The sequence below is a fragment of the Haemorhous mexicanus genome, chromosome 9 (assembly GCF_027477595.1).
Source record: "Haemorhous mexicanus isolate bHaeMex1 chromosome 9, bHaeMex1.pri, whole genome shotgun sequence".
Taxonomy (NCBI): domain Eukaryota; kingdom Metazoa; phylum Chordata; class Aves; order Passeriformes; family Fringillidae; genus Haemorhous; species Haemorhous mexicanus.
Genome location: NC_082349.1, coordinates 22,603,381 through 22,616,379, shown reverse-complemented (window position 1 = coordinate 22,616,379; position 12,999 = coordinate 22,603,381). Strand labels below are relative to the sequence as shown.

The following is a 12,999-nucleotide window of genomic DNA, read 5'->3' as shown; positions in this document are numbered from 1 at the left end:
CTGAGCAGAGGTGAAGAGTCACCTCCCTTGACCTGGTGGCAGCACAATTCCTAACACAGACCAGGAATGTGTTGGTCCTCTCTGCTGCCAGGCCCACATATGCCTCATGCCCAGCTTGCTCAGAGCATGGCAGAGCCACTTTCCTGCCAGCTGGCCCCAGCTTCTTCTGCTGGATGAGCTTTTTGTCCCCAGGTGCAGGACTTGGAGGGAGAATCCCTCTGCAGCATTTCATGTGCTTCCTGAAGATTACCTTTCTCCACAGCACAAACTCTCAGGTGCATAAAAAACTCTTTCTAATTTTGTATGCACGAATGTACATATGTGTGTATATATATATATATATATATACATACATACAGTTCCCATTTTAATTGTTAATGAATAAAAAGATTGCTTTAATGCTTTTGTTGGATTGGACTCAGGAGTTTTGCAGATTGCTAGCAATTAATTAGCACTGATGAGTCCCAGGTCTAAGGTCTTCTCAAGGACATAAAGAATATGTTGGGATTTTGAGTAATAAAAATAAGCTGATAAAGTGAGCTCTGAAACTAATTTTATGTGATATACTACATAAAAGCTCTTACATTAATTGTTCCCTGTAGCATCTAGCTCTTAATTATACAGTGTTTGCTAATAAGAGGAACAGGTGATAAAGCCCAGTATTTTTATGCCTTTTCATTGCCACTGTTTGAAATAAACTCAGAGGTGACTCTGGTAAGGCACAGCCTGCTTCTGTTTAGGAGCCTGGACTGATTTTTTCAGGTACAAGGAAAATTTCAAAGAAGTTAAGCTAGCCTTTTGCTGATGACCTGGATGCTGATCCCTTTAAAAATATTTGAATTAACTTAGAAAAGGACTTCTGTTGATTGTGTAAGGAGAACCAGGTTAAGGAAAACACTTTCCTTCCCTGGCTGACAATGAACTTTGCACTTTGAATAAACAGTCTTGGAGAGAGGAAAAAAAACCTGGTATAGACAGCTAATTTATGCTGATAATTAACTGCTAGAAGTAGATTTGGTGGATCTGATTCAGATTGCTCTCCCACTGCTGTAATTCTTCGAGTCTGGCTGTGCTAACCACATGACACTAATACAGAGAATTATAATGATCAATACAATTATGGCTTAGTCTCTGTCCTGTGGGCACTGTTTTTTCTTAACAAAGAGGGTTCAGAATCTGTTATAAGACCTGTTTATAAGGCCAGAACATTATGGTAAATCACTGCCTGTAGTACCAAATAAAACTATTTAAATGCTGTACTATGAAAAAGTCTGCACAGCTACAGAAGTGAACTGTAGAACATAAAGACATAGAAAAACTAGATTTAATCTAGCTAAATCTCATACCTCTAATATGCTCCAGGAAATCCCCCAGCAGGCAGCCAGGATTCCATGGCAAGCACACACAGTGCTAGCTGAGGTCCACGCTGTCCCGCTGCCATTGGGATTGAAATGTGACCAGGCTAAAATGAAGCTAGCCTGGGTCTCAATCTTCCCAGCCTCGAGAGGAGTTAAGCATATGAAACCTAGGATGAACAAAGGCACCATTTAGATGAGTTTTCACACTAACACTGCAGGGAATGAGGGGAATGAGCACTGCTGCTGAAGTGAAAAGAGGTAGGATCCTCTGCCCTTCCCACTGCCAGAGAGCGGGACTGAAAGATCACAGCCCACCATCTCAGGTCTTCTGCATCTACATCTGCTCTGGAGCAGCTCACAGCTTACACAGGAAAGAAAACACACATAAAAAAATAATAAAAAGTGGATAATTCAGCTTAAAAAGCCTGGATTTTTTTTTTCTGTATTCAAAGTGATAACAAATAACATAAAAATATATACTCTAGGAATAGAGAAATGTGATTATACACAGCATAGCCATGCTCTTTATACAATTATGCTGTGCACAGCTCAAAATACACACAGCATAAACATGTTATGTGCACTCACCCATTCATATTTTACATTTTTCTATTCTCATATCTCCCTTATCAATTAAACTCTATAGGCCCTATTAAAATTATGATTTTCTGGCCTTCCAGCTGTTTCAGTTTGTTTCAACAAGGACTGACAATGAAGTTATGTAAACACAGTCACTTCTGCATGTTGTGGAAATTCACATTAGCTATAAAAAAATGAGAAAATCCTGCAAATGACTGAAATTTTCCAGAGTGCCATTTCCAGGGCAGAAGCCGTTTCACACTAGACAGCACAGTGGCTGTGCTTGCCTAACTCAGTTAAAACAAATAGGAAACAGCCAGCAAGAGACAAGGTAGAAAATCCCTTTTAGGGGAGACAAGACACAGAGTACATTTCTCAATGGGTGTGTTCATCAACAGCCAGCACTCTTTTAAAGCCCTGAAGTGTTTGTAGGACAGAAAATTAATTTGTTTCCTAATTCCAAAGTGAATCATATGCTCCAAACAGATTTTCAAGTCAATGAAACATGACCTTGTATGATCTAATTAAACAACTCAAAGGTATTGGTTGTTTTAAGATCCCTCTGGATATACTTCAGTTCAAATGCACACGCATCATCTCAATGTACAAGCTCATAAATCTACAGAAAATGCAAATCAGATCATTAATGCTTTGAATTTGACAGTCTTGCCATTGTTTTCTAAAAGGTAATACATGAAAAATTCCTGAATTACGCATACTCTTTTTTCCGACTTGGAGAGCACACCTGAAAAACCCCATACTGAAAAAAAGGAGAACACCAAATATCTTTCTTTGGCTTCTAAATATCTGGTCCAGAATCAGGTATAAAATAACAAATTCTCTGAAACCTGCTATTAAAATTTCTTCTCTGGATGATGTCCTGACCCTTTGAGTGGACCACTGGACCAGATGGTGGCTGTTGAGTGTTCTTTCAGTGTAAATTTTTCTATGAGTCTGTCCTAATTCTCTCTGTGTTTTGTGAATTGACTTCTCTGCTCCAGTGCACATGGCTGTTTGATTACAAAAAAGAAAAAAATCTATTGCTGTTTTTTTAATAATTTTTTTGTCTCTGGTATTACTCCCATGGTCTCCTTTTCCCACTCTCAGTTTTAGCCCAGTTCTCTGTGTCGACCTTATCTATGATCTGCAGCCTTTCTTAGCATCCCTCACACATCCTATATAGATGGATGGCCTTACACATATACTCTGTTCTCTTACTACCCTCAAATGCCCACGTGTCTGACAAGAATTCTGTCTCAAATAGCAGCACAAGAATCTTCAGGGGTACCATTGATTCCCATATTTTAATTTCCTTTTCCCCAGTCACATCTTTCACTTCTTTTTCATCTCTTTAGTCTCCAAAATCTTACCTACTTTTTTTTCCATCACCTTTCTCTACCCTAACCTGACACACCCTGTAGCTGCCCTGTCCCTCCTCTCTTCTCCCCTTCCTATCTTGTACCATCAGCATGGTCATAGCTAAAACAGATTTGTGCAGCCAGAAAACCCACTCCAGAGGATGCTGAAAACTGGGCTGCCACCATTTGATTTCCTTCCTTGCCTCCATCACTCAAAATGAGTGCCACACAGGGACATATTTCTTCAACGCGGTTTTCTTTACTCCAGATTCAGACCCTAATCCCACAATTGGATCCACATGGCTGGCTGTGCAAATTGAAATGGGGCTGGAGGGGTAGGCTGCAGGCAGCAGTGTGGCTGTGCTGCCCCTGCAGGACACGCTGCTGGCCCTTGCCAGGCAGTGTCCCCTGACCCCGGCCGTGCTGCGCGCGTGGCCCTGCGGCCGCCCCGTCCACCCCGGAGCTGCAGCCAAGGCCAGCCCAGATGGCTGGTTCCAATATTCCTAAAATAAAATCAACACACCAGATCTCACTAAACAACTAATCACCTATGGCATGTACATGATTTTCTGCTTCTCTATTTTTTTTTCCTTTTCAAATGAAAACTACTTTAGGTGTGACAAAACACATGAAACAAGTGGAAAAACATTTCCAAGTACTTTTGCTCTCAGAAACCTTTACTGATTGAAGAGATTAAGGGATTGGGGGTTTTTACTACTTTAAAAAAATCCATTTTTACTGAAAATTCAAACTAGCCTGTGAAGCTTCGGGCCAGCAACATTTTAAAAGATTGAATTACAGCATGCCGTTCTGAATGTAGCTCATTATGAATTCCATATCCCTCAGCTAGAGTGACATATTTAATGATTAAGCCAAGCCACTCAACTCTATTTCTATTTTAATTTTTTTTTTCCTAGCCAGTATTAACTTTATACATACATTTCAAATGGCAAGAGGAAAAATAGCAGAATAGTGAGTTTGTCTGCAATAAAGGAATAACTAGCAAGGTCTTACGACTTTAAGAAATTAGAGTTCTGTGTGAAAGGTATCATGTGCAAATTAGCCCAATGTTAACAAATGCTTATTATCCTACTATTTTAAAAAATCCTGCTTTCTATGTACTCCAGCTCTACTCTGTGTTCTGTCCTTAATTTTACACAAGCTTTTCCTGCCAGGAGAGCAACAGAAATTGCCAGGCAGGATCAGAGCACTGGTCACATGAAGTTTGGTATCAAATGTGAGCCAGTTCTCTACTGAAGAAAAATACGTGGAAAAAAAAAAAATCCATTTAAATACCCTTCCTTTGCTCTGCACTGATGTACATAAGAGTAAAACTTCCTTCCTGACCTGCATGGTGACTGATTTGTACCCAAAAGTATAGGGTTTAATTACAATGACACAGAGATGGTCAATTTATTTCCTTGTGCTTACTCACTCATGAACGTGCACTTCCTCCTTCCAGCAAAAAAGTAATTATCTCTTTGCAATTATCTGCACAGATGTGGCAAAGTTAGATTTTTCATGATTGTCTGCTAAAACCTGGGGCCCTGAAGAATATGTGCTCTGCCAGATCTTTCTCAGGATTAATGAGTCCCTTGAAGAGAGACTTGTTTGCACCCAGGGTAGGATTTTATAACAGACATTTCCAAAACTCTAAAATACAGGTGGAGAAAGTGCTATTGCAAACTCTTTGTCTTCCATAAAGTATATTCTAAGGGGGATGCTAAATTCTGAGTTTCTCTAAGGTTTACTCCTGCTTGCATTTGATACCTGTATGTGTAGGGATACCTGTATGTGCAGGTATAGTTTGACACACCTACAGCTCAATTGCTGGGCATGATTTCATTCTAGGGAGGAACAAAACCATAGAAAAATAGATGTGCAAGGGACAGGCATGCAGGTATCATTTGGGCGGCCTGTGGGTCTATGGTAGCATCTGCTGGCTTGTGTCTCATCACATTTCTGTCTCCAACCAATATTTAAGGACCCACAATAGACTTTATGGTTCTCAAGGGGCATCATATGCAAAGCCTTTGTCATCTTATTATCATTAGCAATATTTTTTTAGAGTATGACCTGGATGTTACTTGTGCAGGCCAACCTGTGACTTTTTCACCTGTTTACTGTGGTCTCATGGCACAGAGTGCTCTCTTTTCTACACTGAAAACTCTGACCATGTCCCATTTCCTCTGCTTGTCTTTTGACTGAAATCCCCCCCCCCCACTTTTTTAACCTTTTCTCATAAGCCATTTGTTGTTGACCGGTGGTCATTCTCATTGCTTTCCTTGAATTCTTCATAGTTGATCCAAATCTTCCTTGCAGTGCAGAACTAAAAGTGGACTCAGTGAAACTGAAGCATTGTAGGTTGGAACTATTGTCCCCCCTGATTGCTAATTATTCTGGCCTGAGACGGTGGAAACTGAGTGAGCTCTTCCAGAATTGAATACAATCTTTTTCAGACCATTTCTCCAATTTCTTATGTTCACCTATAAAGGTCATTTTATCTGTAAAAAACCAAAAGCTTCACTTAACAGTTGCCTGTTTCATCAGACAACTTACTAGGCAAGCTTTCTGAGCCAACACCCACATCTAAGAAAACACCAACAAGAGCAAAGCCAGGACAATCCCAAACCATAATCAAATCCCAGTTTGACAGGGAACCTCTGCCAATTACTTTCTGGGCAGGATTACACAAGTTCTATACCTGCTTTATGGTGGTTTCACATGGAATTTTCTCTTTGGTTTGTATATGAAAATATTATTAAACACAATATCTGACTGTATTAGAGTCTCTGCTCCTGGCAGGTTTGTTCAAACTCCCACCAGTGGTTCTGGCACAGCTTTGGGCCATTTGCTGCATACCCTGTCTCAGTGTGCCACCAGCCCTGTGGTGTCACTGAGCTGTAAGAGCAGATGTCTGTCCCCCTGTTGTCACCTCTGTGTCTGCTCATAACCTTCCCTCAGAGTCCTGTTGTCACAGTCACACCACAAAAGGAATGACAGCTACTGAGAACCTCCAGCTTGTTCTTGTAATATTCAAAATAAAGTGGACATTAAATATCAAACTGCAGTATGAGATGTCTGATAAGCACTACTAATCAGGTGCATTCCCACTAACTTATCAAAATGAACTTTTTTTTGTTTTTACCCACCTTTCCAAGAGCCTGGGTGAAATTTTTACCTTTAGTATTTAAATGCATTATAGGAAAACTTGATGTTTGTGTCAGAGGCTGGAAGAAGCAGCAGCTTTCTGAGCATCTCCATAAAAACAATTGTGAACTGTAGATTAATGAACCCAAATTTGTGTTCTGTGTATGAGTCTTTTGGTGAACCTAAACCCAAATGTGACACGAGGTCAGGAATTTCCTAATTAGTGAATAAATTAGTTAGAAGAAGAAATTGATAAACATAAGTGACAAAAATAATGTCTGCTGCTAAAATTATCACAGAAATAAGTAATTAAATCTCCTGAACTCAATTTTCCTCTCATTAAATTTGTTCTAAATCAAAATGTGCTGCTCAAGAGCTGAAGAAAAAAAATGGTTTAGTAAATAATTTTTTACATGTCTTTAGCAAACTCAAAAACCAAGAGACACAGACTTCCATTAAGTAGAGAAAGCAAATGGAACAAAAATACTTTATAAATAAAAAACAGGATCAAATTCTAGATCCTTTCTATCTGCTTATTGAGATGTACAGTTTCTCTGAATGACAGTGACCATGACAGAGTTGGTCTGGATTAACAAACCTTTTGAAAGGAAAAAAAAGACTTAAAAAACAATACCAAAACAACAACAACAAAAAGTGACCAATCAGTTTTGAATGGATCCTAATGATATGCATTTCTGTGAGACACAGACAATGTTCAGTGTGAGCACAAACTTGGAGAAAAAAGAATTTAAATAGGATACATATCTATTGTGTAAGCAGTTTAATGGGTCTTACTTTAAGCCTTGTTGATCTGGCTTGGGCAAAATACACCATCAGACTACATCAGCAGGTACAGAAGTGGAGCAAGCTAATCCTGGAAAGGAAGCCTTTATAGTAAGAACTGTTGTGAATTTTACAGAAATTTACCCTGTCAACTGCTTAAGTGCTAAACGATCTTTTTCCTTCGGAAAGTCTCCTGCGGAAAAAGATGGTTGCAACTAGGATACAAGTTTACATCATTGTAATGACAATGTTTACAGGTAAATCTTTTCTTTTTGTGAATTTGAATGCATACTTAGACTGTATTGAATGTGTAGAACCTTATCCAGATTGCTTGCTTGTAGTTTCTTGATATTTATTTAGGGTCAGGGGACTGGAAAGGCAAAAGGTTGTAAGATTTCTAACCAAAGGTGTGTATCAAAAGTGTCATTTGGATAATACTTTTCTAATTGTTTAATCCAAAGGAAAATCAGTGGCATTCAGCAGAATTGTGGTTGAATAATTGCTTTTATCATCCTGCTTCTGCAGGAAATATTTGCTGCTAAATTTGAAAGAGAGAGTTTAATTAAGAGGTTATCAGTTAGAAAATAGCCACCATATAGTAATAATGTGTAAGTGGAAAAAGGAGACAGATGAGTGATGCTATCAAACTGAATCAAAGGAACTGTTTCATCTCTGTTTTGAAAAAAATAAAACAAAACTTCACAGGTGGGGAAAGTAAACATCTTTAAAAATATTCACATAATCTGAAATTTTATGTCAGGATGTAATAAATTTAGAAGAGAAAATGCTGTATGATTCTACTCTACTTTTTCCCTTAAAAACGTGAATATGCTTAGCTGAGTTAATGCATGTAACCACTGAAAAAAAATGGTTGCCTTTGCACTTGTTTTGGTATGCCTTACATCTTTTGAGAATACTTTTTTACATGCTAATGTCTCCAACCTGAGCTATTTGAACTGCTTATACAGTTCTATAAATATTGACTAATCCTTTTATCTAGAGTGCTTTTATCTTGACTGACAGTGGTCTTTGCTTGCATAGCAATTGGCAGATAACAAGCAGTATCAACACCACTTGCATGAACAGCTGATTTATTTATTTTTGATATGAAAAAAGTGACTTATTATTTGTCTTTAGTGTGACCTATATTTGTGCTTGTGTAATCTTATTATGAAATAGTAGGCCTATATATGTAAGTGCATACACGTGTCTATCTATATGCACTACCCGATAAAATAATTATGTCGCAATGTATTTTTAATATCATTACTTAAAAAAAAGCATTGTGTTGAGACACTGAAATGAGTATGAAATCCATGTAAGTGAAATCCATGTGGCTCTACAAGAGTCACTTCATATTTAATAACTGATAGTATTCATTTTCTATAGACAAAGAACACTAAAGATTAGTGTAAAGGTAAATGCATCTGTATCATCCTTTCCACAGGCAAGTCCCTATTGCAAAGTGTGACTTGGACCACAAGTTACAAGGCAAAGGGAATGTCTGGCAGGTGCTGTGGGATAATAAAGTAACACACAGAGACTCACCACACACTGCTGAAAATGCAACAACTAAGGATCTAGCCATTCACAATGCTGGTTTTTTAATGAAAGGTTTCTCAGGGGCTCCCAGTCTCTAAATCCTTGAGCACAGCCTGTCCACTCTGAAGCCCTCTGACAAGGCTAAGCACAACCTGATCCAGCTGCTTGTGGGCTGGGCTAATTTTTATCTTCGACACAAAAACCCCAAAGAGACCTTCATTTCCACAGCCATCATATTAAAACTGAGTTGGGTCAAAGATCCCAGGACACATTGTTCTCGTTGTCAGAGCAGGGCAGGGATCAGTATCAGGCAGGAGATGTACTAAAACATGGACCTAAACAGGAAACAGCTCACAGTAACTTCACTCTTCATGTACAGGAATAGCAAAAGCAGGACAAGTTACAAACACTGAAATTGTCACAAACTGGCCAAAGCATACTTGGCTCTGGCTCCCAGTCAGGGATGGTTTGGGAGCTGCACTTCACTTGCAGAAAGTCAGCCCCAATGAGTCACAGTTCTGCCAGATGCCACTGCACATTAAGGTATACACAGACACCTCTCATTGGAATAAAGATGAGCCTGGCTGGAAAGCAGAGAGAGACTGCTGCAGCAAAACCCCACTGCCAGGCCAGGGAGATAGCACTAGCTGTGCTCCACAGCCTGAAGCTTCAAGGGGAAATTCAGTGTATGCTTTAGTTGAGCACTGCTGAGTGACTTGGATCGCTGCAGAGAGAGTCTTTTGTGTACCTGCTATGATCACTCCACTCTGGCTAATCTTCTAAACAAATCTCTCCCAGTTCTCAGTTCCCTCCTGGCTCTCCTGTACTTACCACTCTCCCAGGTGGGCCCATTTACAACTGTGACTGAATAAAGTGGACAAGCAAAGAATTAGCCTGAGTAACTACATTTACCTGCTGCCATTTGAAGCATTTCATTGTGGCTGAATGCTGCTCTGTAATTTTCCATGAGGAATGGCTGTGTTTTGTTATAGAAATAAAGCCTGATGTGAATTTGTACATAAAGCTAGGTATGGTGCCTGGTGCACCCAGCTGCCACTCCATGAGCCTCAGCACATCTCACTACCTGATTTACAGGCAGCAGTTTTGCTGTGGAGATGGATGAAGAGTTATCTATTTAATTTGTGCTGGTGATAGTAGTTTGAAAACTATCTGCAAAGTGTTTCTCATTTTCTCTAAGATAACTATGAAGGGAAGTGGAAACGTTAAGAGTTGCACTTAGCATGAGTTATCAAAAAGGTATTAGGATATTTTGACTGCTTCCAAGGGAGATGAGAAACAGATTTTCCCTGATCCACTGCATGTATATCAGCCACTTGATTGCTCAAGGGAGAGGTTACTGTGATTACTGCTTTATAGATGAATAGCAATGCAGAGGGGTAAACAGATTAGTTTTACAAGAGGAAGATTTGGTTTTGTTTGTGAAGTGTGATCCAGCAGTCCCACTTAGGTCACATTGATCCAATTACAATGGGGTTGAGATGAGGAGTTCTCCTTTTAGCAGATATATTAGAAGCCAAGCATTACATGGAAGAGGAGGAAGTATGAGACTGTATTGACAATCCTGCAGAAGTGCTCTCATCACCAATCAACCTCTGATATGTTTGAGAGAATATTCCTTTCATCTTTTCTTGCTTTATATTTTGTAAGAGGAGAGGTAAAAAAGTTCCCCTGTAGTACATACTTTTTGCAGTACATACATTTTTCAGGCATGTTCACCCACTTGTCAGCCTGACCCACCATGTCAAATATCACTTCTAAGTCCTGTGACTGTTACTTGAAGAGTGTTGCTCCAAGATGTTTCCAATGGGACCAGGGATAATTGTCTGTAGTTCTTACACTGTTTGAATGAACACATAAAAGAGGGAATGACCAGTAGATCATCCTCCAGCTGATCCCCATACTATATTATGGATAGGAATTCAACAACAACTCTTGGGGTTTTTGTGTGCGATAATTCAGTTCCTTACAAAGCATTCTAAATTGACTTGCACGGATAATTGTTTCCCATGTACCCTACCATAGGGTACATGGGAAACAATTTCTTGATCCCATCTGATGAAATTTATCTTAATTTCATCACATTATCCATATCAAAACTGCATCTGCTTGGTTCTGTTCTCCAAAATGTGGTTATCACTTAGGTGTTTAGATAATACTTTGCACAAGGAAACCATGACAACTGAATGGCCTTTCTATATTTAAAGTATATTTTTTTTTACTTGTCCATTATCTATTTATCTACTAAAAGATAATTTAATGAAACACATTATTAAAAGTGTTATTTTGGGCTCCAGTTATTCCAACCAGAATGCCTAATTCTCTGTTTATTCTTCAGGTACTCACTGTGATGAAGACGTCAACGAATGTTACATGAACCCTTGCCAAAATGGTGGGATCTGTGAGAATTTTCCTGGAAATTACACTTGCCATTGTCCACCTGCAGACAAAGAAGGGATTTTTTATGGTGGCTGGAACTGTACAGAAGTCCTTCATGGCTGTACTGATCATCAATGCCAAAACAATGGAATATGTATCCCACATTTAAAAAATGGCCAACACGGATTCAGCTGCATATGTGCACCTGGGTATACTGGAATACACTGTGAAACCATAACCACATTTTCTTTTCAAGGAAACAGTTTCCTTTTGTTGAAGAATCCCCAGACTCATAAAAAGGATTTTTTCTATAATATAAACCTGAGTTTTCAAACTGTGCAACCCACAGCTTTTCTGTTTCACCGAGGGGAGAAAAACACCTTTGCAAAACTGGAATTACTGAACGGCTACTTACACTTATCCGTGCAAGTCAATAATCAGCCACAGGCTCTTTTGCATATTCCACATAATGTCAGTGATGGAGAATGGCATTCAGTGGAGGTAACCTTGGCAAGAGCTGTTATTCTTAATTTGCTTGACAGCTCTTGTGTAGAATCCTGTCTCAATAAAACGTCTGCTAAGATAGATAACGAGCAGGTGATGTTTGCGTTTCAGAACACGTTTTTGGGCGGCTTACCAGTGGGGAACAGCAACTCTCTACAGAACACCTTTAATACACATTCTGCACCTTCATTTGTAGGCTGTCTTCAGGATATTGAGATAGACTTGAATGTTATTACTCCAGAGAATGTGTCATCTGGGTCATCTTTAAATGTCAGGACAGGATGTGCTAAAAGGGACTGGTGTGACCCCCACCCGTGCCAGAACAGGGGACGCTGCATCAACCTGTGGCTGAGCTACCACTGCGACTGCTACCGGCCCTACATGGGGCCAGACTGTGCAGCAGGTAAGGGAGCCCTGCTGGGGCCTGGGTTTGCTGTGCCTGCTGAAAACATGGCCACCAACCATCCCAGTTGCCTGGCCGTAAAACAGCGTGACCCTTAGGATCCCTGGAGCTCAATGTTGAGTGGTAAGCCAGTGCAAGAGGTTAGTAGTGGCACACCTTAGTCATTTTCTAGTTACTTTCCCAGGAAGGCTGCTTTTCAGCCTGACCAAAAAAAAAAAAAAACCCGTCAGGCTAGACTGGTGGATTCCACTCTTCTTGTTTTAAAGTCTTCTCAGTGCTCTTGGCACTCCATAAACTCTGAAAAACTGTAGTTCTCTGGATGCCGAGTAAAATTTAGAAAGCAAGCAAGTCACCTGGAGTTTAAAACTTATTTTCAAAGCATTCTTTGAAAATTTTATCCTCGAGCTGTCTAGGCTTTTATAAAGAGATTCCATTTAAGGCAATGAAAGGCAAGCAAAAGTACTGTAAGCTAAAAAAAGACAGATTCCAATTTAAAAGAAATGAATGAGATTATACTCTTAGCTTAAACTGATTAGCCCAAGGAGCAGGCAGGGCTTCAGCAGCTGGGAACAGGTTCCATTCCTCCTTCAGCTGGTCTCAAGGTGGGGCTGGACAATCCCCAGTGCAGGCTGCTGTTCCCAGAGAGCTTCATGGGGACCAGAGGGAAACATGGCCCTGCCTGGGTGAGCAGAAGAGCTCATCTCAGCAAGCAGCTTCCATGGCGGTGGTGAGCAGGAACACAAAAGCTGCAGATGCCTGTAGCATTTTCCCTGCTACAAATGATCTTTGCAGTGCAGGCAGGGGCTAAGTGGAAGGACAACAGGAGGTCCCTGTCCAGCTGCATCTGCTGGGTGATCTCCTAGAGCTGTAAATACAGCAACCCTCTGGAATGCTTTGGGCTGAGCTCTTTAATCCTTCCCCAGGC

At 40.0% G+C, this 12,999-nt stretch overlaps 1 protein-coding gene and 1 long non-coding RNA gene across 2 annotated transcripts in view; one reads left to right on the top strand and one right to left on the bottom strand.

Moving 5' to 3' along the window:
* CRB1 (crumbs cell polarity complex component 1) overlaps positions 1-12,999 on the top strand; it is a 74,812-nt gene that overhangs the window by 49,989 nt on the left and 11,824 nt on the right. Inside the window, exon 6 of the mRNA XM_059854467.1 lies at positions 11,127-12,074. Within this exon, the coding sequence (XP_059710450.1) occupies positions 11,127-12,074 (948 nt within the window). The remainder of the gene's footprint in view (positions 1-11,126; positions 12,075-12,999) is intronic.
* Positions 1-12,999, bottom strand: part of LOC132331232 (uncharacterized) — a 33,757-nt gene that overhangs the window by 9,582 nt on the left and 11,176 nt on the right. The window contains exon 2 of the long non-coding RNA XR_009487517.1: positions 11,135-11,228. This is a non-coding gene — a long non-coding RNA (uncharacterized LOC132331232). The remainder of the gene's footprint in view (positions 1-11,134; positions 11,229-12,999) is intronic.